This window comes from Mya arenaria, chromosome 16 (genome assembly GCF_026914265.1).
Source record: "Mya arenaria isolate MELC-2E11 chromosome 16, ASM2691426v1".
In the NCBI taxonomy this organism is placed as follows: domain Eukaryota; kingdom Metazoa; phylum Mollusca; class Bivalvia; order Myida; family Myidae; genus Mya; species Mya arenaria.
In genome coordinates this window covers 7902344-7928434 of record NC_069137.1, presented here as the reverse complement: position 1 = coordinate 7928434, position 26091 = coordinate 7902344, and the positions used below count along the sequence as shown (strand labels likewise).

At 32.5% G+C, this 26091-nt stretch overlaps 1 protein-coding gene across 7 annotated transcripts in view; it reads left to right on the top strand.

Annotated features, from left to right (window-relative positions):
- Positions 1-25859, top strand: part of LOC128221930 (uncharacterized) — a 161580-nt gene extending 135721 nt beyond the window's left edge. For all 7 annotated transcript variants that reach the window (XM_052930620.1, XM_052930619.1, XM_052930621.1 and 4 more), the window contains 5 exons: positions 10797-11839; positions 14450-14646; positions 18998-19516; positions 19926-20035; positions 20530-25859. In XM_052930620.1, coding sequence (XP_052786580.1) covers positions 10797-11839; positions 14450-14646; positions 18998-19516; positions 19926-20035; positions 20530-21339 — 2679 coding nt within the window. In that variant the 3' untranslated portion in view covers positions 21340-25859. The remainder of the gene's footprint in view (positions 1-10796; positions 11840-14449; positions 14647-18997; positions 19517-19925; positions 20036-20529) is intronic.
- Positions 25860-26091: the final 232 nt, after the last annotated feature.

Genomic DNA, 26091 nt, shown 5'->3' with positions numbered 1-26091 from the left:
TCCGATTTAAATATAACGTCCGAAATTGAAAGGTTCACTGCATATTGTAATTGATTTCAATGCCACCATAATTAAGTCGCCAAAAAGTATAATACACGATATGAAGTCCATTTACATCAAACAATACTTTCATAATAATTTCCACAAAAGGTTGATATGTAATATTCACAGAGTAATTTATTAAAAAACATGTTTAAGAATGGGTAAACTTATATTAATACTACGTTTCATATTGTACCTTCCATTTCACTAAAGGAAAATGATCAGAGAAGTTTGCCCTTATATACCGTGAACATACTACTGAAATCCGTATGCCCTTTCCCAAAAATTTAAGCAGAATCTTATGTTATATTATTTACTTATTCATGAAATAACTAGAAGATTCTTGAGCATTCTTAACAAATCCTGATAAAGTTTTTTGAATATCATAGAGAAACACTTATGTTAATGAATTTATTAAACCTAACAATGAAACTTGACTATTACAAAATAAATCCTTAAAGTGTAGATTGACTATAAAAGTGAGAAATTAGGTTGCTCGATGTAACATGTGTATTTATTTCTCTTGACCTTCAAATATTCCAGGAGCAGTATATACTAATTGTGACCTTTTAAACGTTGTTTCGTTATTTTTAAATTTAAAAATAATTTCATTATTAGTTTTTTGAACTTACCTTTGTAAAACTGTAAGTAAATTCATTATGCTGTTGTTTAAAGTGTGTTGCTTGTTTCCGTTTACCTTTTGCGTTTGGTGGTCTGAACAAAATGACGTCAAAAAACAAAATTAATATTCAATACAAACTTAATAATGTTAATGATTATAGAGAAAATTAGCAAAACAATATACAATACGTTAATTATTACGTTAAATAATAATATTATACCTTACATAAATGCGTTCCTTCTTTTATTATATCAAGTTGATCAGTCAGGGTTAACCCTAACCGTAACCCTAACCACTGACGTATTAATTCTGGTGAGTGCGCGATTTTCACAAAGGCAAAAAACAATTCAGAAATAACATTATAAGTTTTGTTCAATTAAACATCAAAGGCGCTTTAAAAGTAATAAATGGTAATATAAAGTGTTCGGTAAAATATAAGAAATATAACAAAAAACAACTAACGCCTCGGTCCATGTACACCTTCTGGGGTTGACTGGCCGGTCCTTATAATGTCATATGACCCTTTTGCGATGTGTAATATTTCTTTAGTAGTGCACTTAATGTACAGTATCACAACGTTTTATGAAACAGAGAGGTTATTTTGGTTGAGGCTGTTGTAATACTGTTATCTCAATCCAATTTCCGATAAAGCATATTTCATTAATAGTATTTATGACGATTTAAATTTAATAGTTGATAATACGCTTGCAAGTAACAACAGTATCAGTTCATTGAGACCTTATAAATGTCAGTGCATATGATAGTTTTACTTATTTGTTATAGTTAATAAGTTAATAATGGCTTTGTTGAGTCAACTTTGTAAGTCTTTACTCCTAGTAATCATTGTCCATTGATCATTCTAAGGCAGTAATCTCACCATTGTACATCTAAAATGATTAAGTATTTTGACAAGCCCAGTAGTTGTGTTTGATTTTCTTATAACCAGCAAATCAGATTTTTATGTACTTCTCGATAAAAGTAAAACAAACTTTATTCTATTGTCGATGTCTTTTACATCAGGATGTAAAACACCTCTTCTGAATGTTTACTTATATGTGTTGTTACCTTTGTGTAAATTATCATTATTATTATAGAAATTAAAACGCAAATGTTATCACATATTTAAAGTTTTCCATAAAACAATATCGTTATGGAATGTGTGGTTAATGACTAGAAAAAGCAATGAAACGATTTAAAAAAAAATACACAAGGCCACTTTTTATGACTGTTTGATTAAATAACACCGGACCACAACACATGATTGCTTCGCTAAATAACAACGGGCAACAAATTAACACTGTTTTGTTAAATTACACCGGACCACATCAAAATAAGTATTTTTTAAATTTCACCCGACCACAATAATTTTTGTATCAATTTTCACATTTAGGTTGAGTAAAAATTTATGCAACACCCGAATCGGTTTGTAGATGAGTTAAAACAGGTAAAATAGCATAACAAAGAGTTTATAGACTGTTTGATGATAAAATGATTACATGTGTATAAAACATACAATGCAGTGTCACTGTTGTTCAAAGGCGTGATTCTGCTCACTGGTTACACAACCTAGCTTCATACAAGTACTTCATACACAAAGTATAGATAAATAGGAACTGTCTTGAGTCGTCATATAATAAATAATGTTAACGAGCTCCAGAATTGCTAATAAAATATTCCTTCGAATTTTTAAATGATGACGAGTTTCACTTGCGCGGATGATGAGCCGAGTTCAATATAGCAATGCAATGTACGCGATGTATGCATTGTTGAAGGTAGTACAAGGAAGAATTTAAAACCAAACATGTATCGACTCGTTTTAATTCCGGCAATAAGTAAATACACTGAGATCATATCAAGTGACAAGAACGATCCAGTAACAGTCACAATATAAACACTTTATTTTAAAATAATTTTGCTTTCTTTGAAATTCTTACGTGACACCAGGTTACGTCATAGTTTGTTATATATTCGTGAAGTCATTTCCTGTCTAAGACAGAAGGTACCAAAATATTATGTTTGCAACATACATTTAGATCAAAAAAATATTTTCTCTAAAAAGAAATCATCAAAACAAAATGAGAGACTTGCTAGAATATTAGCATTTGTTATCAATTAAATTGTTTATAAACATTCGTACCGGTTATTTCTTTGACCAAATTAAATTGAGCAATTTCATAATAAACATGTTTTGAACATAAAGATACGTGATGGTTCTGTTTAATTGAGAACAAACTAGGGCGTGTGATACAATATATAAATAATATATGTGAAACAATTATACAGGAGACGCTGTTATGTGGTATAGAACAACTCTTGAACATTAATACACCGCCAGTTCAATCTTTTGTTAATAGTAAGTATGAAATCTGATTGTATTCAATAATAATCAAAATTCTTCATAAGACTTATAAACAAAATTACATATGCAAATTGTTCAACTACATATATGTTGATTATACTATTTCAAGTTAAGATGAGACAAGTGCATGGTTTTGCTAGTTGGCTTGTTACTGTACTTATTTTGGCATTCATAAACAATAAAACAACACTTTAGCATAACTTAACTTAAAAAATATTCAACGCTTAGATGCTGTAATCCGCTATATGCATTTTAGAGATCTTTCTTATTTATTTTAGACTGAGATTGGACTGAATGAAGATAAGGGGAGTGAATATGGGCTTTTTTGACAGTCCCGAGTCACGATAATGGCTACGGCATCTAAAGGACGTGTTCATCACGAGGAAAGCTGTTTTGCATGCTGTAAAGTCCGAGTCAGTTAAATTACATACAAATATTATTTCGCTTAAAGGACTATGTCAGTGACCACAAGAACACGGAAGAATATCCGACATGGCGAAATTTTTTGTCGTTTTATGACGTATTTCGTGATGAAATCCAACTCCAACATAAGCAGAGACGGTTTCGGAAGAACGCCCCGTCTGAAACTTGGTACAATGACGAATTTTTAAGCTTTCCTCGTGCAATGACGAGATATGACGAAACGACCAGCTGTGAACATATCGACCATAACGAAATTGCAGCCTTCATCCATAACTACGGACGTTTTCCAGGCCACAGTGGAGTCATGTATGGACTTGAAGACTGTTGGTTAATATTCTGTTTTTTATATTGTGGACTTCGTTTGTGTCTTGGTTGTCTTTTAGCAACTTAACAACGCTAGGTGAGATATTCAATCCATTAGAACCGAAATTCACTTCTAAGATAAAAAATAAAATCTTGATGAGAACAGCGGCGTGCTTACCAAAGCAAATCACTTGCAGACTGTACTAATATATACATGTTAATGTTAACAAAACGGCATATATCTTTCACGTGTTTTCAGCTTTCTCTCTTCTGCCAATTGCAATTTCCTTGAACTGTTCTAAAGTCAAAACTTTAAATAATCTTACCACAACGATCTAACTTCTGATTCACAACTTCATGCATGCTGCTTTATATCGTACATGGAGTTAATAGGCCTCTCCATCAACTTGCGGCCGTACATATTTGGTTAATACCCCTTTAATGTAAGAAATATTTGCAATTATCTCTAAAATATTATTTTTATTCATTCCTACAAAACAAACATATCTGTACGATATTTTCGTCACATCACTGTATACTCCCCATGTTTTTCTCACGCTTGGTAACACTTTCTTTGCAATCAGAATCTCCACAATTCTTCAAGCGTATAAATACAAACGATGTTAACGTTATAATCAAATAAGAATTTGCGCCAGAAGTTTACAAAACAGGTTATACTAGTATGATATGATTCTTAATTTAAACCAAAAGTAATACTTTATCTTCATGTTGCACGATTTCTTGTTTATATAATTTGTATAAATTGGTTGCGCTATTGATGCAAATAATTAAACACAAAATGTATGAAAACTACACACAGTACGCTAATAAAAACATACCAATAACTATTTTTTATCTTCTACATTACTAAATACTAATTACCAGAATAATTTCGTACATTGACATAACATTATTAGATACGACCCTCTCCCATGATATTATACCTCTGTCGACATGTATATGATATTTTATATTTACAATTGATAAGTACTCATTAATTATTTATTTTCAGATTCCATAAAGGAGCTGTTTAATTTATGTGATAATTCTATAAGCACAGTGTGTGTATTTGGCTCAACACTGATTAGGTAACTGAAAAGTTGTACGAAGAGCCTCATCCTACTCTAACGGAAAATGACAAATACAAAGCGAAACATAGCGACAGCGAAATACTTGATTGAGAGAATTTCAAGTGTTTAAAGTACTTAAATTAAAACAAAACATATATTGTCCTCAAGGAATTTATGAGAATGCAACATACATTTTAATACTCCCCAGCAAGCTCTTGAACTGGCTACAAGAACAAAAGGTGATATTCATGTGTTTGACAGTTATATTAAGAAATAATACTAAAACATGAAGGAAAAAATGTATTTGTTTGACTCATTTGCACTTTAAAGCTGCACTTTCACAGATTGAACGTTTTGACAACTTTGTTTTATTTTTTTCTGTCTTGGAACGAGCCAATTTGTGCGAAAATCCATGGAAACCAGTAATATAAGACTGCTGACAAAAAAGGTAGATCGCGGATGTTTATATTTAACTTTAAAAATTGATGTTTTATGCATTTTTCTTAAACCGTTAGTAACGGTTTAAACCGTTAGTAACGGTTTAAGTCATAACAAATTAATTTTCGAACGGAAATATGAAAATCTATGATATGATTTTTTGTCAGCGATCTTATATTATATTATAAACTAAAAGACTGTGATATATAGAACTTTAGCTAACATGGGTTATGCAAATATAGTACATTGTTGTGTATACAAGTTAATGTTATATAATCTAAGAACTCATATTAATTTTCACATAATCTCCTCGTAATAAATGTTGTTGTTTTTTTTCAATTCAAACTGAGATTTTTTTCTTGTTTTTGCAAATATAGCACTTTGTTGTCATGTAATGGGCAATTAAGCCAGTGAGGGTACTTTTTCGTTTTGCGCGTTTATCTCCCTTAGTTAGAATTAGGCCATTTCTGCAATGAAAATGTGTTACTGCGAAATTTGTATTTTCTTTATAATTAAGGATAGTTTTGGGTTACCCACAGAGTAAGTTCCTATTGAATTCATTCCATTATTATTTGATAAATCATTTCCTTGCGCTGATATTTTCTACATTTTCCGTTATTATGTATTTTTCTTGTTTGTTTGTATGCTTGTCTTAGTAATGTAGCGTAACCGCATAGTTGCACGATTACCGCCCTTTGTTATAAATTAGCCATTTGTGTAGCGTAACCGCATAGTTGCACGATTACCGCCCTTTGTTATAAATTAGCCATTTGCACTTACAAAGTTAAATGTCTGGCGGTGTATTTCAAAGGTTAGTTTTACATTTTATACTTATTTATTCCATACAAATATTTTATTAGCGACAATAATTATTAAAGAAATCATGTTAAACATTATTAATTAACCTGGAGTTGTTTTCATAAAAAGTATAAGTGAAAATAAAGCTGTCTCCCTTCATGTTTTCGGAAAGTGGAATATACCCGTTTTTCCCATCTTAATAATGAACTCGTCCGCCCGGTGAGTATATAAGCGCGTCGCTCGGCTGAAAGATTCAGTCTGTGTTTGACCGCCGTCGAGGTAACATCAAACAGTAAACCAGAAATGGTCTTTTGAAGGCAAATAATTAGAGTCTTGACCTTCTGGCTGTTTAATATTGAACACAGAGCATTGTGACCTGTGGTATAAAAAGGCACCAGGAACTTGACATCTATAGGGTTATCTAGCGTTCCAGTTCAAGTAGCCAGTTACATAGAGCATTGCAATCTAGTCTGGTGAACGGAGCTGGTGGCTAGAAACTCTAGTAAGCCTCATACCTGACACCTGCGTTGGCCACAGAGCATTGCGATCTGCGCGCTGACAAAGGTTAAGATGTTTTGCATCGCAAATAAACAAGCTCCCGTAAGGTTGATTTTGTTTTAGCCCACCAATCATTTTTCGAATTTGTTTAAATCATAAGGCAACGTAGCCTGAGGAAAATTTATATAAGAGCGATCCATATAAGTTCTACGACACCGATTGAACATACAGCCGGCATGTTACAGTAACTATATTTTTTCTGTAGGTAATTTTGCTTGTTTGAATATAATTTTAGTTTGTTGTAGATTTCCACCTTCCCCTGGGAAGTTTGTATTGGAATAAACATAAAAAACATTACAAGCACATTGTAAAATTTTAATTAACGTTGAATTCATATCATTAAAGTAAACATGAATGATAAAACATACAATGTTGCGGCCTGGGAGTGAATGACCGATTGAATAATGGAATGAATAAATGATTAAGTCGTGTGGTTAAGTCGTGTGGTTAAGCCGTGTGGTTTAGTCGTGTGGTTAAATCGTGTGGTTAAGTCGTGTGGTTAGGTCGTGTGGTTAAGTCGTGTGGTTAGGTCGTGTGGTTAAGTCGTGTGGTTAAGTCGTGTGGTTAAGTCGTGTGGTTAGGTCGTGTGGTTAAGTCGTGTGGTTTAGTCGTGTGGTTAAGTCGTGTGGTTAGGTCGTGTGGTTAAGTCGTGTGGTTAGGTCGTGTGGGTAAGTCGTGTGGTTAAGTCGTGTGGTTAAGTCGTGTGGTTAGGTCGTGTGGTTAAGTCGTGTGGTTTAGTCGTGTGGTTTAGTTGTGTGGTTTAGTCGTGTGGTTAAGTTGTGTGGTTAAGTCGTGTGGTTAAGTCGTGTCAAGTGGCATTAGCACTGCAACGCCATAACATCAGCATCAAAATTTGAAAACAAAAACTGTACAACATACCGATGTTTATATGCAATTGAATTACAATAGCAATATAGATGTAGATCAGATGATATATTCCTTTACAATAATGTAACAAATGTGTATTTCATTGATAACTTTGTAGTCATACATTTTGTTTGTTTGTTTTGGGTATTTGTCAAATCTTCAGTCGGTATGGACATAAAATATTTTTTTTCAAGTGTTTCGTCAATTCATATTATGTCAAATAATAATAAAAACTAATGTTTTTTACATATAAATTATGATATGTATATATATATTTATATGTTTTGTCATTTGCCTTTTTCCAGGAGAATTCCAAAATGAAAACAGATTTAGAACAAGTTTATTGAAGTATCTTTATATTTTGTTTACATCCGTGAAATTTTTTATTAGTGTGTTTACTTACGGAGCCACAGGTCCGTATTTTGAAATTATAATACAGCATCAAATTAACAGGTGTGAACAGCAGTGATATATTTATTGTAAGTTGTTAATTTCGTAAGGAACGACAGGGATCGAAAAACGATAAAACAGACAAGAATCCAATGTTAGAAATTGTCTTTAATGAACTCTCGAAGACTCAAATTTTAGCACCTTTTGAACTAAAGTAGACTATCCAAAACGAAGTACAAGAAGATTAATGCATTATCAACCCAGTTAAATGTGTAGTAATATAATACAGGAAAATTATATAATTCGTTAAAGTATAAAGCCCTTTATTGATATACGAACGGTGTGTGTGTTTGCGTGCTGTCTGCGTGCTGTCTGCGTGCGTAAGAGCGTGCGTGAGTGCGTGTGTGAGTACGTGCTTGCGTGAGTGCGTGCGTGAGTGAGTGCGTGCTTGCTTGAGTGCGTGCCTGTGTGCGTAAGTGCTTATGTAGGTTTGTGAGTGCATGTGTGCGTGTGTGAGTACGTGCGTGCCTGCGTGCGTTAGTGCGTGCGTAAGAGTGTGTGCGTGCGTGCGTGCTTACGTGCGTGCGTTCGTGTGTGCGTGTGAGTGTGTGTTAGTTTTATAATATTTTATTGCTCTTTTGTAAACAGTATAAATTACATGCAATTTACACGTTATTTACACGAACACTTATAATCAAATCGAACAAAAAAGAACAAAATGGTTGGGCTACAAGTTATAACAACATTAGTTTCAGCCCTTCCCAGGCGTCAATATAGCGTCAATGTCGTGTAAAATCCATGATTAAAAGTTACTAGAACAATGAAAAAATGTTATTTACTTTAGAAAAGAAAAGAATTGGTTACCACAAAAGAGAAAAAAATATAATAACATCCCAGACCATTTATATCGTTATTGAGGATGATATCAAAAGAAACGTTTCGTTAATTGTATGTATTTAAAAACTTCAATAAAAAGTACACTGTTTTCATCGACTGCTATTTTCTTTCTAAAATAATAATTTACTTAAAGGATGAAACATTCGAGTATTTTAAAAAAAAATAACACGCGTTCTTCGCCGTATCTACTACATTTAAAGATGCACTCTTACTCCCAAATACGATTTACCGCAATTAAAACAATTGTTTAATTTTCCCCCTAAAATGGATTATATGTCAAAAACAATTATTCTTATGAAGGATGCCGAGTTTGAAAGAAAGGTACAGAAAATACGGTATTTCTACCTTATGACACGATGGAAGATTGCAGTACTTACTTAAAACTTTTAGCATTTACCAATCATTTAATATTTATATATTTTTATATAGTATTTATATTTATATATCACTCGTGTTATCAGTAATTAATATTTTCCATAAATGCATTATTAAGTAATAAGTCAAAGGTTTATCATTCAAAGTTTATGCTTGTTATACATGTGTATGTTTTAATTTTGAATAAGAGTGTCACTTTAAAGAAATAATGTTCTGCATCTTCTGTGCCTTGTCCACAGTCACAAATAGGATTATCATGAAGATAGTTTATGTGGAGATGTGCATAAAGGTTGCTGCACGCATTTCTGATTCTTGTATGGTGGAGATTTGAAAGTCTCTCTCTGACAAGATATTATTTCGGAACCATTGAGCATTTGCATGTATATTTTAAAGATGCCTTAAATTCATTAAGCGTGTTACTGTTACGAAGGTGAACATCAAGCCGGTTCCACAAAGCAATGGAAGATGGGATTGTTGATTTCGAGTAATTACTTAAACGTCTAGGTATAGTTACATAATTATGTCTGTTTCGAAGCGGATAATTGGTTATTTGTTCAAGTGTGTGTGTGCGTGTGTGTGTGTGTGTGTGTGCGCGCTTGTGTGCGTTCGCGCGTGCGTGCGCGCGCGCGTGCGCGCGCGTGTGTGTATGTGCGTGCGTGCATGTGTGTGCAATATTATTACGATTTGCGTTGTTTATTATAGCGGAAAAACGCTTTCTGTTGACTGTTCCAATGTGGTAACCCAATTTAAGCTTTTGCATTAACTTGCAGAATTATGTGTAGTACATTTATGCTAATACTAATATATTTATAATTGATATACCAATAGTGGAAGGGTTTTGAAAAGCAAGCAACACTGGATAAACAGCATTGTTAAAATAAAAAATTAAAATATCAAAGTACGACTAAGTGTCTTGGAATTTAAAAAAAAAATATGCCCTGTTTATATTTGTTAATACACAATGAATACCCTGTTGTTTTAAAACAATTATTATTATTATTATTATTATTATCATTATTATTATTATATTACTATGATTATTTATTTTATTATCATGATTATTATGATTATTATTATTATTATTATTATTATTATTATTATTATTATATTTTTTACTTTTATTATTATTATTATTAATATTTTAATAATCATTATTATTTATCTATTTTTTTTTACTATTATTTTTATTATTATATTTTTTAGTATTTTTATTATCAATATTATTATTATTGTTTTTATCATTATTGTTATTATTATTATTATTATTATTATTATTATTATTATTATTATTATTATTTTAATAATAAGTATTATTCATCTATTTTATTGTTTTACTATTATTATTATTATTATTATTATTATTATTATTATTATTTCATTACTATTATTATAATTATTCTTATAATTCTTATTATTCTTATTATATCTATTATTGTTATTCTTCTTCTTCGTATTATTATTATTATTATTATTATTATTATTATTATTATTATTATTTTTATAATTATTATTATTATTGTTATAATTATTATTATTATTATTATTATTATTATTATTATTATTATTATTACAACCTAATATGACTACTACTGATACTAGTGGTAATACTTATTCAAGAAACATGTCATAATTATAACAAAACATCATTTCACAGAATGAGCGGGAAGGACTTTTCTCTCATCTGAAGGACTTATCCCTGAAAAATATTCGCATGTCAGAGGAACAGTTCAGACGACTATCTCAGTCTTTCATAAAAGCGGGAGGTACGTCATTGGAGTTGGTGTTCTGTTCCATAGAACCGGGGGATGATGTACCGCAGCTTCAGAATGAATGCGAGCAGCAGGTAGTATCATCTGAGTGTACAACACGCATTTGTCTTCGGTATGTTACCATCACAGTAGAGGGGTTTATTCGACTTATTGACTACGTGACCAGATGCGGTCATTCCGTGGACTGTGACTTGAAATGGCTAACCCTGCATTCAAACCCTGCTGCTGAACAACCAGTCTTACCGATGTTGGGTCCACAGCCTATCTCAGCTGATTATACCACGGAGTTGAAACTATCTTGGATTGAGATGTCAACAGAACAAATTTGTCAAATCGTCGGTAGGATTAATCAACTCGACCATTCAGTAACATTAACATTGGAGAGGTGTACCGTAAAATCAGACGAGTACAATCCGCTGAGGCATCAGATGGTGCCTCCTCCAAACACGTCACTAAACTATACCAAACGTATTACCATCGAAAACATGGACATATCGGAAACATTGTGTTTGTATGTTGCTTCCAGTGCAATTTATTATGGATACACGTGTGAGATATCACGATGTGATATACTGCCCAGTGAAGTGCCGCATGCAGACAATCTTCACTTTCCCCAGATGGCTGCCATCCACTCACCTGCTCATACAGCAAAACTCACTTTTCATGAAGCATCAATACCACAACACGTAGTTGAGCGTCTCGCCTGCCAAGCAAAAATTTCTCGACATTTGGTTGAGTGTGTGTTAGATAAGTGTTATGTATGGCCTCCCCCGGATGTCAGGTCATTGAAGAAAAAGATGGAGGAAGACCCTGCCATTCAGATCGAGAAATTCAAGTTTGAACCAAAGTACGAGCACATCTGGATATGGCCCAAAAGTTATGAAGCAGACCAAACATGGGACATCCGTTTTAAAGCAACCGCAAAAAAGTAAGTTAGTTTACGTTATATATATTTTAATTATGTTTGATATAGCCATTCTAGGCTTTATTTAAGCACGTATAACGGTAACGTTTTGCAATAGCCATTCAAAGACTATATTGAAATACTGTCGAAACTCAGTGGCTATTCCCGGAACCGGCCAAAATACTTCGAGCCTCGAGAATATCGAGCCAAGCGGAATTTCTTACTGAATGTGTATTTGTCTTTGGTGCATTAGCGAACGTCTTGTTTAACTCGTTTGTTACTTACTACGTTATGTTCGCAAGAGAACAGTATATATTGGAAATATTTATCGTACAGTTCGTAATATGACGCATTCGATATTATGAAAATAGCATTTATTTTTTTTAAGCAATAGCAGTTAAACTATAACTACCTCTATGCAATAAAGACGCAATATTTATTCAGTGAGAAACACCTTAACATAGCTTAAGTTGTACCGGGTCATTCTCTAGATTGCTCAGCATTTGACATTTGTGTGAATTCTAATATTTGTAGAAACATTCCGAGCTATATTATAATTGAATAACGCCTGATCAAAATACATTGAGATTTACAGATGCAATGACAAAATTTAGATGTTTGTACTCATGCCAATCATTGGCAGAAATTGGATTGATAGCATGTTTGCCCAGATTTGATAATAATGATGATTCCCCTCAAGTAATTCTAATCGATTATGGCATTGTGCTAAATGAAGCCAAGGAAACAAGTTAAGGTGTGAAATTCTTACATGAGCCCGCGAAAATGACATAGAGCCAAATAAACAAAACACAGTGTAAATTCATAGTAGGTACCGCGAAAATGACATCGAGCGTGGAAAGATATCACGATATCGAGCCATCCGATTGAATTTAATATGAACACATAGTAGAAAATGGTCCTCTTAAACTGTTTTGAGCCATATATATGATTTTATTGAGCCTTGCAATATGGAGCCAACGATTATATCGAGCCATGCAATATCGAGCTATGCAATATCGAGCCAACGAGTATATCGAGCCATGCAATATCGAGCTATGCAATATCGAGCCAACGAGTTTATCGAGCCATGCAATATCGAGCCAACTAGTATATCGAGCTATGCAATATCGAGCCATGCAATATCGAGCCAACGAGTATATCGAGCCATGCAATATCGAGCTATGCAATATCGAGCCAACGGGTATATCGAGCCATGCAAATCGATCCATGCAATATCGAGCCAACGAGTATATCGAGCCATGTAATATCGACCCAACAGTATATCGAGCCATGCAATATCGAGCCAACGAGTATATCGAGCCATGCAATATCGAGCCAACGAGTATATCGAGCCATGCAATATCGAGCCAACGTGTATATCGAGCCATGCAATATCGAGCCAACAAGTTTAGTCTGTACGGAGTTTGCAATTTTAAAATGGAATTTTTGCAGGTATATTTTAAAATATTAATGCAAAACCTAATAAAAGGTGTGGAATACATTAGCGTATTGAGTATCTTTGCGAGTTTCAATTCTTTATTAGAGTCTCACCATTACAGATTAAAACAACATAATAGATACAGTTTTTAAAACAATGCCACATATAATACTTACGACCATGACGACAAATCATTTATTTACAAATCCTAAATCGTATCTATTGTTTTTAGTGTTACCCAGACCTATCATGGAATATTGCCGAACCCACAATGTATTCCAGTTACATGTATAAGATATTGTTTCATGCACACCGATGGACATTTCCGGTTTATTCAGCCAAGCCAGATGAGTCACGCGCAACAACGCGCCACTTCTTATTATTTCATTGTATTGTTTATAAAATTTACATTGTGTCATTTTTATAAAGCGCAAATAAATGAATAAGTAAGCGGGATTTAATTAAAACCGCGATCTTGAAAGGATCCACTTGACATTAACAGTGATCTTAATAGACTACGGGTATTGACGTCAGTAAGAAACGTCGCACGCGCGTTTTGCCAAATTGTGCAAAAATGCGTTTTCTACATCAACATTTTTATTAATTAATTACTTTAGGTATGCACTCAAAAATAATCTCTTTTTTTTCGACAAGCATCATTATCGATTTAAGCGCGTGCACTCGGATCGTATATTTCAATCCGGTGCGGAAACACATAGTGGATATTATTAGGGGTGACTTTAATAGTTACGCAATCGTTGACTGTAATGCTGATTTCCCTGGATATAAATATGCAAATGCGTCAGGCGGATTTAAAAAAATAATCAAAATATACCAACAGCCCGACACAATGATGCCGTTGAAAACTAATTTTTATCGTAAGAATGAAACTTAGTTTAACATCTGTGGTGGTATTCAACATAAGTTAATCTCAGGGTCATACATTATTGACTCCATTCATTCTCTTGGGTACTAACTTATAACAAGTAATCCCATTAGCTACATCGTTCGTATATCCAATTAGAAAAATAATGAATACCAGCCCATATGTTTCATAGTTTATCAAACACTGATCTTAAATGACTTAAAAAGCTTAAAATGATATAACTTGTTTATTTGAATACAAATTAACTATTCTTTAAAAATAAAACAGTTAATCAAATTCTTACCCCGCTGAAACATTTCTATCGATTCAGGTCTGCACTCACTGAGTGTCAGGTCCCGAGCGAATATATCGACGTCGACTCAGTTTACGATGTTCCAAACCAACGATTGAAAGTGCTGGTGAACGACAAGACTTCCAAAGGGGTTATCGAACCTCTCGAAGCAAATACGATTTCCATATCTCTTGAGGATACAGAGTGGCCTGAGAAAGTCAAAGCAAAGCTTAAAGGTTTGTATAAGTATATATTAATTGCGCTTTATTCTGATGAGTTACATAGACCACATGTTTTGCTTAAAAATACACGTAATTTTAATGCGAAGTAGGGATTTGTTTACATTATTAATTGTTGGCGTTTTAAAAGTTATAATTTGATTGATTGTTATTTAATTTGAAATTTGAAATGCAAGAAAAAAGTATTACTTATGGCGGTGTCGGTGTCGTCATTAAGTCTAAAGGCCGACAAAAACTTAATTTGGTACTATTTTATCTTTACTTTTTGGCAGTGTTTGTTGAAACTTTAAGTAATTATGAGTACTAAAACTTGTATTACCTGTTTCGCTCAGTTATTTTTCCCACATACTTTGGGCTCTCGAAAGAGTTAAGGACCTCCAAAACTCCTGACGGGAATTTACTTACATGACAGGAAAGCTTCAAGCCTATTTGTGCATTAACATCGGCATTTTAAGCTGTCCTCGTTTTATATTTTACATACTTTTATTACACACATGAAGTAGTGTATGCACGTTATCTCCAGAACTCCTTGGTATTGTTTTCATTTTTGGTGCAGCTACTTTGCATTATGAAAATATTTGCACTGCATAAAATGTTTTCTATTTGTGTAATCATATTCAAAATAAGTTCGTACTTATACTTTCTATATGCCGCATCTCATCGATGCGGCGCGGTGCTTATCATGGAGCTTTTTGCGATCGTATTCAAGATTGGATCTTAGTAAAATGTTCAATTCATATTCCAACAAATGTTCACTTACACATTATCTAGATTTCAATTCGTATGTCATTTATTTTTATAAAACTTTCAATTGGAAAGCGCGCATCAAATACTCTTTTATAAGATGGATAGAAAATTACTAGCTCGCAGTATCACTTAATTTAACAAAAGATTTCATCGCCACTATGTTTTAGCTTTTGGCAATGTATGCGATCTTTCTCAACAGGTTTGTTTAGTTTTTTAATCATCATTTTAGCTTAGTATGTGGTTCCTTATACTTACTTCGTATAAAGGAAAGCAGTAAATAATATTGAAAACCTGTTTACTATTTTGTGTCGTTGCTAACAATGTCGCATGGTGAGACCTTGCTATTACCGGTACATGAGTTTACCGGACTTTATCTTATTATAAAGTTTTGGCATAGAAGCAGGTGTGTTGATTATCAATAATTGTAAAACTGGTTTAACGGTAGAGATATCAACACAGTATTTTTGCAATATCAACGTAAAATGTTACTATTTTAAGTTTCGTTTTGGCAATTGACCGCCTAAAAAATGTCACTCGTTTAAAGCATGAACCCTAGAACACTATCTTTTTGAATAGGAGAGACCTGACAGGAAATTATATGCTATGAGGTCTGCCAGGGGTCTCATAAATAGTGTTCAATATATACCGTTCATTCTTTTTTACATTGAGTTCATTTACGTGTATTGAAATTATTTCAAATACCGCCCCAAAATATCATGCGATGAAATAATCAAAGCATAAACCCAAGAACACTGTCTCTTAAAATAGGACAGGCCTGACTGGACAAACTCTTTTCTAGAAGGTCTACATATGGTCCCATTAATGGCATTGAATATTTACCGTACATTACTTTATTACATTCAGAATTATTACGCATATATATATATATATATATATATATATATATATATATATATATATATATATATATATATGTGCATAAACTGATTGGAATGGTTCAAAGCGTCCTTTGTTATGCATATGTAAAACAGGAGTTAAAATATATCATTATTTTTCTTGATTAAAACAAGATAATTACAAAGGAAATCATTATAACCACCATATGAATTACAGTTACTTAAAATGAAAATAATCTTGGAATATTTTTTTTTCTACAAATTATTTTTGAACTATTTATTATGCAGATGATTAAAAGAACACCTAGCTTAAAAACCAAGGGCGACATGTTCTCTTACCATTTTTATTTGCTGTCGCGTTTTGTTCTATTTATTTTATCAAAATACTTGTTCTCGAACTCTTTTAGGTCGAGAAAATATAACGTTAATATCGAATACCATTTTACAGCTTTTCTTTAGATACATAATTCAGATTGGAAAAAATCCAATTTTTGACATTTACGGTGGAAAATGCTCGTAAGTTGTCCATATGAATGCCATTTCTAAACAGGATTTTCGACAATTCCCAAGATCAAGCCGACTTAGTAATGATATTATTTTACAACAAATGTGGTTTTAACAATTAATGCATAATTCTTATAAGTGATGCCTGAAAATGGGGTCGTTGAAGGTGGTGATATAAGGTTCGCCTGTAGTTGGAAATATTAAATTTAAACTTGAATCTGTTTAAATATATTTCCATTGGATTGCACATAATCAAGGGACGCAATTATACAACGAAAATTATAGAGAAAAACCCAGTAGTTAGCAATTATAGATTTATGATACAATGAAACCTACAAGAACAAGCACAGTAGTACAATGTCAAAGTTTAAACATACTTAAAGGCACAGGTTTTGCCCAAATGGAACTGAGAGACACTAACGTCCAAATACAACACACAGACCGCAATTGCCTCAAAAAAGGATGGAATTACCGCATCGGTGCGGTCAATGATACACCAGTTAACTGAATGTTTAAGCAACCTCACGCTTAGTCTTTTCTCATTTTGAGTCACACAAAAGACTACACATCAGCGCGATGTTAGCAGTTCAGAGAAAGTCTCGCAGTACGATAAGCCGCCAAAGTCCGTCATCAACACTTGGAGGCTACCAGCACTGCAAAACACTCGATAATTATTGGTGTTGTCACTTCGTTGCCTCTTTAGTGCAAAATCATAGAGTGTCTTATCGCTCGAGGCCTACTCAGTGTTGCATCGACCACCTTTTGGAAACCATAAAACCCATTTAGATGCAAACAACCCCAATTGCAGCTCTATTTCGGCATACATTGTGCCCATAAAACTACATTATGACACACATAATGCCCGTTTAGAGCAAAACAAACTATTAAACAGCACTAAGTAAGCCTACTTAGACCGTGTTTTGGAAAGAATGAAACCAATTTAAACCAAAACAAACCATTAGGATGCTTTAAGTCAGCATTCATGATACCCTTTAGACTACATTTTGGAAACCATGAAGCTGATTTAGCCCAAAACAAACCCATGTGCAGCTTTAAATAAGCTTACACAGTGCCCTTTAGACTTCCTGTTAAAAACCACAAAGTCAATTGAGAACAAAACAAACCAATGGGCAGCTATAAGTAAGTATGCAATGTGCCATTTAGACTACATTTTGAAGGCCATAATCTCCATTTAGCCCAAAAAAAAAACCATGTGTAGCACTAGGTAAGCATACACAGTGCCCTTGAATACATTTTATGAACGATATAGTATATTCAGATCAAAACAAACCCAAACAAGACACGTTACAGTTGTTACATATCTATATGATAAGACATATTTGGCCAATGAACTCAGAACTCACTGACGTTCCGTATAAGTTTTAGAAAAAAATAATACATCGTTGTAGCTGTTTTCATATTTGACGAGTTTCCCGTCAGTTCGACATATTTATTAAAAAAATGACCACTTTTCAGTTTTAAACTGCTTTCTCTACACACATTAGTATGAATTGAATAAAATAAAGAAGATTTACATAACTTGGCATTAACTTTGAACCGAGCTGAACTTCAAATATCTTTAAAAGTATGCTTTATAGATCTTCAATCTCGAAAAGTAAGCTATATTACAGTGCATCAGCAACCTTTCGTATAGTTCAATAATGAGAGTAGAGGGTAACGTAACTGTCGTCAAGAATAATGTTCAATAACTATCATGTGTATAGGTGATTTGCTATATTATAAACTTGACTCTAGTTATTTTATGGTTAATATAAGCCTTCTGGTAACCGTTCAGATATTTTATAGACACAACCAAAGAAAACACTCCAACCCGGTATAATTTGTATTATGACCTTAAAGATCTTTAACCGTAATTTGGTCTGTTATGTGGGTTAATTTATAATTTTAAGTAATTTAAAAAAAACAACACACTGAACACTGCTTGTATTTAGACATAGGTATATAGTCAAGTTTTTAACTGGAAAACTTATTGGTAACTCCAATTTCTGCACTTTCATTATGCTACGTTTACTGATATAGCACCAACATATTCTTAAGAAACTTTGACACTTTTCTCTAGAAACTGACCTACTTTTGGCAAATATAATATATATTAAATTATTAAATTTTCAATAAATGATAGTTTTTTTTTCCTTTTTGAGGTTGTTCTTGTTAATTACTAAGTAGACAAAAAATAGCATAAAAAGAGAACTCATCAATGTTTTATTTTTCAATTTTAGACACGGACAACGCTGAATTTACCTGGTATGCAAGTTCACTTGACGAATTTCCGGCGTACCGCATCACAGCACGCCATCTTAATGATATCTTATTGCGTTCAGATTACATCTTACATGATAATGAAACGTTATCGCAGGAACATACTGAATGGTTACACAATAAGTCTAAGAGTATAACCTTGTTATCAGCAACGCATGTATATATAAATTGCAACCAAATAATTGCAGAATCATTAAAAACGCAAACCAAACTGATACAAAAACGAAATTATAAACATAAAAGTCACACACCATGTGTCAAATTTCAAGAATCGAAAACAACTTTTGGCCAAAGCAGTATCGGATCTACTAAACATCATATACATTTAAATTTCACGGTTGGGAGTATTTCCTTGTCAAAAACAGTCAGCGAAGGAGATGCTTGGTCTGCATGCAACGATATCCTTGAACGATTTGCATTCGCAGCTGCTCGCGATACCTTGCAATTATACAGTAGTCAAAAGTGGCAAATGAATGCAGGTATTAGGTGTTTATTTTATTTTGTACTTCTGAATTGTAAAAAGAATGAAATCACTTTGTTTTCTGCGTGTTTTTTTGTGCTGTGACATTAATCGGGTTTATACACCTTGTTTATATGAATATACTTAGTGTTTGCGTGCATATCCCAACTAATGGGATCATTAAACAAAATCTATATAATTATATAGAATATAGGGTATGAATGACATTATCAAAGAGAAGTTGTATCATAACATAATTGTATTGATTAATTTATAAAGCCGTTTGGGTATGCGTGTTTGCAAGTGGGGACATGTTAACAATTAACACATTTATCTAAACCAAATGTACGTCGACATTATCTCAGATTCTTAGATGAAAAGTATCACATTATATTTTTAGATGTTTTCAAGTTCGTAATTGATTTCAGGTCATGAACAATTAGTCCAGGAAATCGAAGCATTGTATGCGCGAAGTATGATCCCAATCGAGGAGAAACTCCGTTTCCATTTTCGGCGAACGTATGATATTTCGCTAAAGGTTTGGTATATTTTAGACACTCCTAATATTGATCCAGAGGTTTTAATTGCTTATATATATAAATAGGGTTAGGTTTATGGTACCCATATATTTATGTATATATCTCATATATATATACAAAACAAGAACAGCTAAAACATTTATTTCAAAGTTTGTAAACGTAAAGCTTGGTGTTTACATCAACGACGATGACGTTAACGACTTTTTTTCTTTGATTATTATTAGATTTTTTGAAAACGCTGCAAATAACCTCAAACAATTAGTTTGATTTAGTATATAGTGCGTTTTTTAATACACTATTACATGATAACGATATATGTCAATAAAGAGATTTTTTTTCATTTAAGCTATGTACATATGTTAATGGTGACATATTTTTTTCATAGATAATGACATATTTCGTAAATGTGATATGTCATGAAATATAACTGGTTTATTTGATGCTCGAAGTCAAGAAAGTAGTATTTAACCATGATATATTTTATTATGAATAGGTTCAAGGAGATCTTCAAAATATTGAAGGCGTTATGGCTATACAGAAGACGTTTGCATGCGTAAATATCTGGGTTGATCCGTCTGAGGATCAAAACAATTTATCGAGCAGGATAGAAACATTCCTGAAGGATAACTCCGCCGAAGTTCCATACACAGTTATTCCCTTTGAGGTCAAACCGTATTCAAGTTACGTATGCGGAGAAAAGGTCGAGGCTCAAGACAGCCAGGGCTACGGTACTCTTGGTGGGTTCTTTTTATCTGGTGATGGTAAAGATAAGCATGTTGTGCTTTCAAGACATGTTGTTGCGCAATTAGGAACGACAAATGTTGAAATACGGAATAATACCATTGCAAATATTCCACGGCTTGTTCACGATCAGCCCGATATAGCTCTGGCAAATGTCGTGGAACCTTTTTTGTCGCAGTGTCTCACGCAGTTTATATCGGAGGACGGGCGCTTAGCAAGGGGCCGACTCTGTGTGATTGAAAATAGAAATTTATGTGGACTGCACGTATTTATTTGGGGTGCATCATCAAAACCTGGAGTTGGTAAAATTGAAGAAGTAGATATTACTGTGGGAAGATTCAATCATTTTAAAATAACTGATACCTCAGGGGGTCCGTTTTGTAAGGAAGGTGACAGTGGGGCCATTGTTTGTTCTGATGAAAGGGACGGCTCAGTCAGTCTTATCGCGGTGGTGATAGGAAAGATGATGCACAGGCAATCGCAATATCTTGCACTTTCATTAAAAGAGGGGATGGAAACCTTGTGTGAAAGGTATGGTGTGTCGTTTGCAATGATGAGGTGAATGAAAACATTTTGCAATTAAGACACTACTGCGACTCAAAAGTTTGTTTTGAAGGCCACATGTTTATTTTTGAAAACTCTATTCTCGTTCATGTTTGAGGTACAGTATTTAGAGTAGCTAATGAGAAAGCTTTACGAAGGATGATTTGTATCAGAATGGTGTTAACTAACAATAACAAAATTGAAACTACAGGAACACGCCCAGTCGTCAATATTCAATACAATCCCTGTTTCGTCCTTCAAAAATGGCTAGAATTAAAAAGATACATGACTTACGGAATCAGTCTATGTATGGCTTGGAACTATAACATCATAAAATGTGATAACAGTGGACATTGGTTTGCATCCACAAAGCTCTTGCGCATCAAACGTTTTTGACAACATGTTTTCGTTTAATGCAAAACATTTCCAGACTTAATTAAAAAAATAATATATAAAAAGTTTGATATAATTGATGCAAAACAACGTTTGATTTGAGGCAAAAGGATTCAACAGAAACAACTTTTATAATACCTGGTTCTATGTACAAGTGATTGTTGACATTGGATGCAATTAGATATAAAATTATTTGAACATAAGCATGATGTGTTGATATTTACATTTTCTCACAAGGTAGCTTTAGAGATTTTTGATGGAAAAGTGTTGTTTTATATAAATATTAGATGATACGTTGAATTTCACTGATAAGTATGACAGTACATATGAGATTTTCATGTGAAGATTTTAACGCCAGAGTAGGTGATAGGCCAGATTTGTTGCAAATATCAATTTTCGTTTTTGTTATGAATATCTTTTACCAGATGATGTACAAGATGAATATTTATTTTAAAGCAATTTATATCAAAATGTAAATTAAGATATATAGTGTTACATTTTTGTAAGATGTCTGGTTTGAGAATTTGGAATGTAAGGGTAGGATAAGGCTTAGTAGAAAATAATTATACATTTGATAAATTACTGGGCGGAAGTATCTTTGATTTTGTTTAATGTAAAAGTAATGTTTCCAACTGTACATAGCTTCCAGGTATAAGACCCAACTATCTTGTCTGATCACTGCATTGTTACTTCAAGTATAAATTGTTATAAAAATACTTCACTTAGATGGGATATTGACAGCCTTTAATACTTACATCCGGAAAATGATGATGAGGTTAGTTGTTTACCATAACAATACAAATGGACGTATGAGAATAAACTTGAGTATATTAATGCTTTGAATAATGAAAGTGTAAAAAATAGGATATACACACTTTTTATTAATAACGAAAGATCCGGAAAAAACGATGAAATTCATGAAAAAACTTAATATATTTTGTAATTCTGTTGAAAATATGTGTTCATCGCATGTTCAAAAAGCCGTTTTTAGAAACATTTATCACAGTACGGAAAATTGTGATGCTGTGTATTTTGATGATGAATGCAGTTTTTAAAAGCATTGTTTTTTTGAAAATTTAATTGTATATAGGAATTACCCTTGTGATATAAAAAGAACAGTCATAGTAGAATCTAGAAGCTTGTATAAAAACAACTCTTAGAAACTGAATTGTTTGTACGCACATTGTAAAATTGCTTGGAAAGTTTGTTCGCAAATTGTAAAATTGCTATGATCGTCTGTACTTACTTATTAAAATTGCTTGGAACCTTTGTACATAAAAGTATCTTATAATACATATCACTCAACTATATATTAATACTTGTGTAGAATACCACATGATGTACCTTTTAATAAAATAATAGTGTACATGTACCTTTTATACCTTATTTCAGAATTATGTAAGTGCACATTTTGAGATTCCTTTCGTACAGTAAAGTATGCATTTTTGAATCAAGAAAGAGTGGCATGTTCAATTGATTTTTTTACAAATAGTGTTTATTTCTTCTTGGCCATATAATTATGATAATTTCACTTCATAAATTGTATTTATTATATCACATGATGTATATTTGAAGATACAAATAGTGGGAATGTACTTATATAAATAATAATACAACTATGTAAGTTTAATTTCATTGAAATTGTGTATTAAACCACATGATGTATCGTTGTATAAACAAAGAGTGGGCATGGACTTCATTAACATAACCGCAAAATTTTGTAAGTTGTACTATATGAACTTGTATCTTATACCATATGATGTATATTTGTATAAACCAAAAGTGAGCATGTACTTAATAAACCTAATCGCAAAATCCTGTAAGTTTTACTTTATGAAACTTGTTTATTATACCACATGCTGTATCTTTGTATAAACAAAGGGTGGACATGTACTTCATTAAAAAAATCGCAATTTTATTTAAGTTTTACTTCATGTAACTTGTGTAGGATGCCACACGATGAATCTTTGCATAAACAATGAATTGGTATGCACTTATATAAATTATAGCACAATGATGTATGTTAGATGTAATGATACCTGTTTATTATACCACATAATGTATTTTTGTATAAACAAAGACTTTGCATGTACTTAATAAACCTAATCGCAAAACTAAGTAAGTTTTATTTCATGAAGCTTGTGTATTAAACCAATTGATGTATCTTTGTATAAAAAAAGTGGACAGGTATTTCACTTTAATAATCGCACTATTATTTGAGTACTTTAGCAACTTGTTGATAAAACCACATGATGTATCTTTGTGTGAACAAAGAATGGGCATGTCGTTATATAAATTTTAGCACAACGATGTATGTTAAATATAATGGTACTTGTTTATTATACCACATGATGTATCTTTGTAAAACCAAAGAGTGGGCATGTACTTATATAAATAATCGCACAATTATTTGAGTTGAAATTCATTGAATTTGTTTTATACAACATGATGTATCTTTGTATAAACAAAGAGTGGGCATGTACTTATATAAATAATCGCACAATTATTTGAGTTGAATTTCATTGAATTTGTTTTATACAACATGATGTATCTTTGTATAGACAAAGAGTGGGCATGTTCTTATAAAAATAATCGCTCAATTAGTTTAGTTTAATTTCATTAAACTTGTGTATTATACCACATGATGTATCTTTGTATGAACAAAGAGTGGGCATGTACTTATATAAATAATCGCACACTTATTTGAGTTGAATTTCTTTGAATTTGTTTTATACCACATGATGTATCTTTGTAAAGACAAAGAGTGGGCATGTTCTTATAAAAATAATCGCTCAATTAGTTTAGTTTAATTTTATTAAACTTGTGTATTATACCACATGATGTATCTTTGTATGAACAAAGAGTGGGCATGTACTTATATAAATAATCGCACAATTATGTAAGTTTAATTTCATTGGACTTGTGTATTATACCACATGATGTATCTTTGTATGAACAAAGAGTGGGCATGTACTTATATAAATAATCGCACAATTATGTAAGTTTAATTTCATTGGACTTGTGTAATATACCACATGATGTATCTTTGTGTGAACAAAGAGTGGGCATGTACTTATATAAATTATCGCACAATTATGTAAGTTTAATTTCATTGGACTTGTGTATTATACCACATGATGTATCTTTGTATGAACAATAAGTGGGCATGTACTTATATAAATATTCGCATGATTAATTTAGCATTACTTTATGGAACGTGTTTATTTACTCGTTATTTATCTTAGTAGCTCAAAATTGGGCTTGCCATATATATAATACTTAACTTATAAGCATGCAACCTTTACTTCATTTGACTTTACTTGAATAAAAGGTGTTTAGTTCTAGGCGTATCATTGATATGATTTTTAAAAAAAATATAATAAATGATATTTTATTCCATAAGTTCCACTGATGCGTTTGATTTATCAATGACTTTTTGTGATTTAGAATTATATAACGCGACATGATATCGTTATAATTTAGTGAACTGGCATACATCTTTATTATATAGTTTATTCTCATGATGCATGGAAAGGTTCGGTTATAAAACACATTATGTAAAGTTATTTAAAGTTGGTAAGGGATAATAGAAAAACGGTCAGGGGAAGCCAGGTAATTATATTTTCTGTGATTGTACGAAGCCTGTTTGTTGAGTCTTATCTCGTTATCATTGCTGCATTGTTCTAACTTCTTTACTAATCATGACCTCCTTTACAACCCATACCGCATTATGTTACGTCGCAGTGATGTTTCTTAACTATTCATGAAATCATTTCGAACAGCTTAGCATATGTATTGAATATGTTGATGCACAATTTATGTGAACCTTAATATGTTTCAAACGCCGGTTTCCCGAAAAGATATCACTCCTAAAAAGGTAAACCGTTATAATGATTGTGTAGTGTTTCGCGATATGCAATGTAAACTAGTGTGGTTTTACATCAAAGATAAATAGGTTTTGGTATCCTTTCTCAGTTTAACTAGTTCAATTTTATTACACCTAAGTAACAAAAATAATCACATGAATTAATTACGCTTTGTTAATGTGCCTTTGGACATTTATTTATACAAATGCTATACACATGTACGTATTGCATTGTCACCCATATTGCTTATACATATTGCTAATAAATATTCGCATAGTTTCGTGTGTTTATTGTTCAGATTGTCTAGACAACTATAAGATATAACTTACACAGAAGGTTATCATTACTGTGACTGCAAATGTCATCCTGCTATAATGAGCTTCACTGGTAACTAAACAAGAAGCTTGGCTACATTTAATAAACAAAAAGGCCTTATATCGATCACAACTTTGTAAATGAATTAGATCATAATGGACCACAACCGTGTTCAACTCTGTGCTTATTTCATTGTG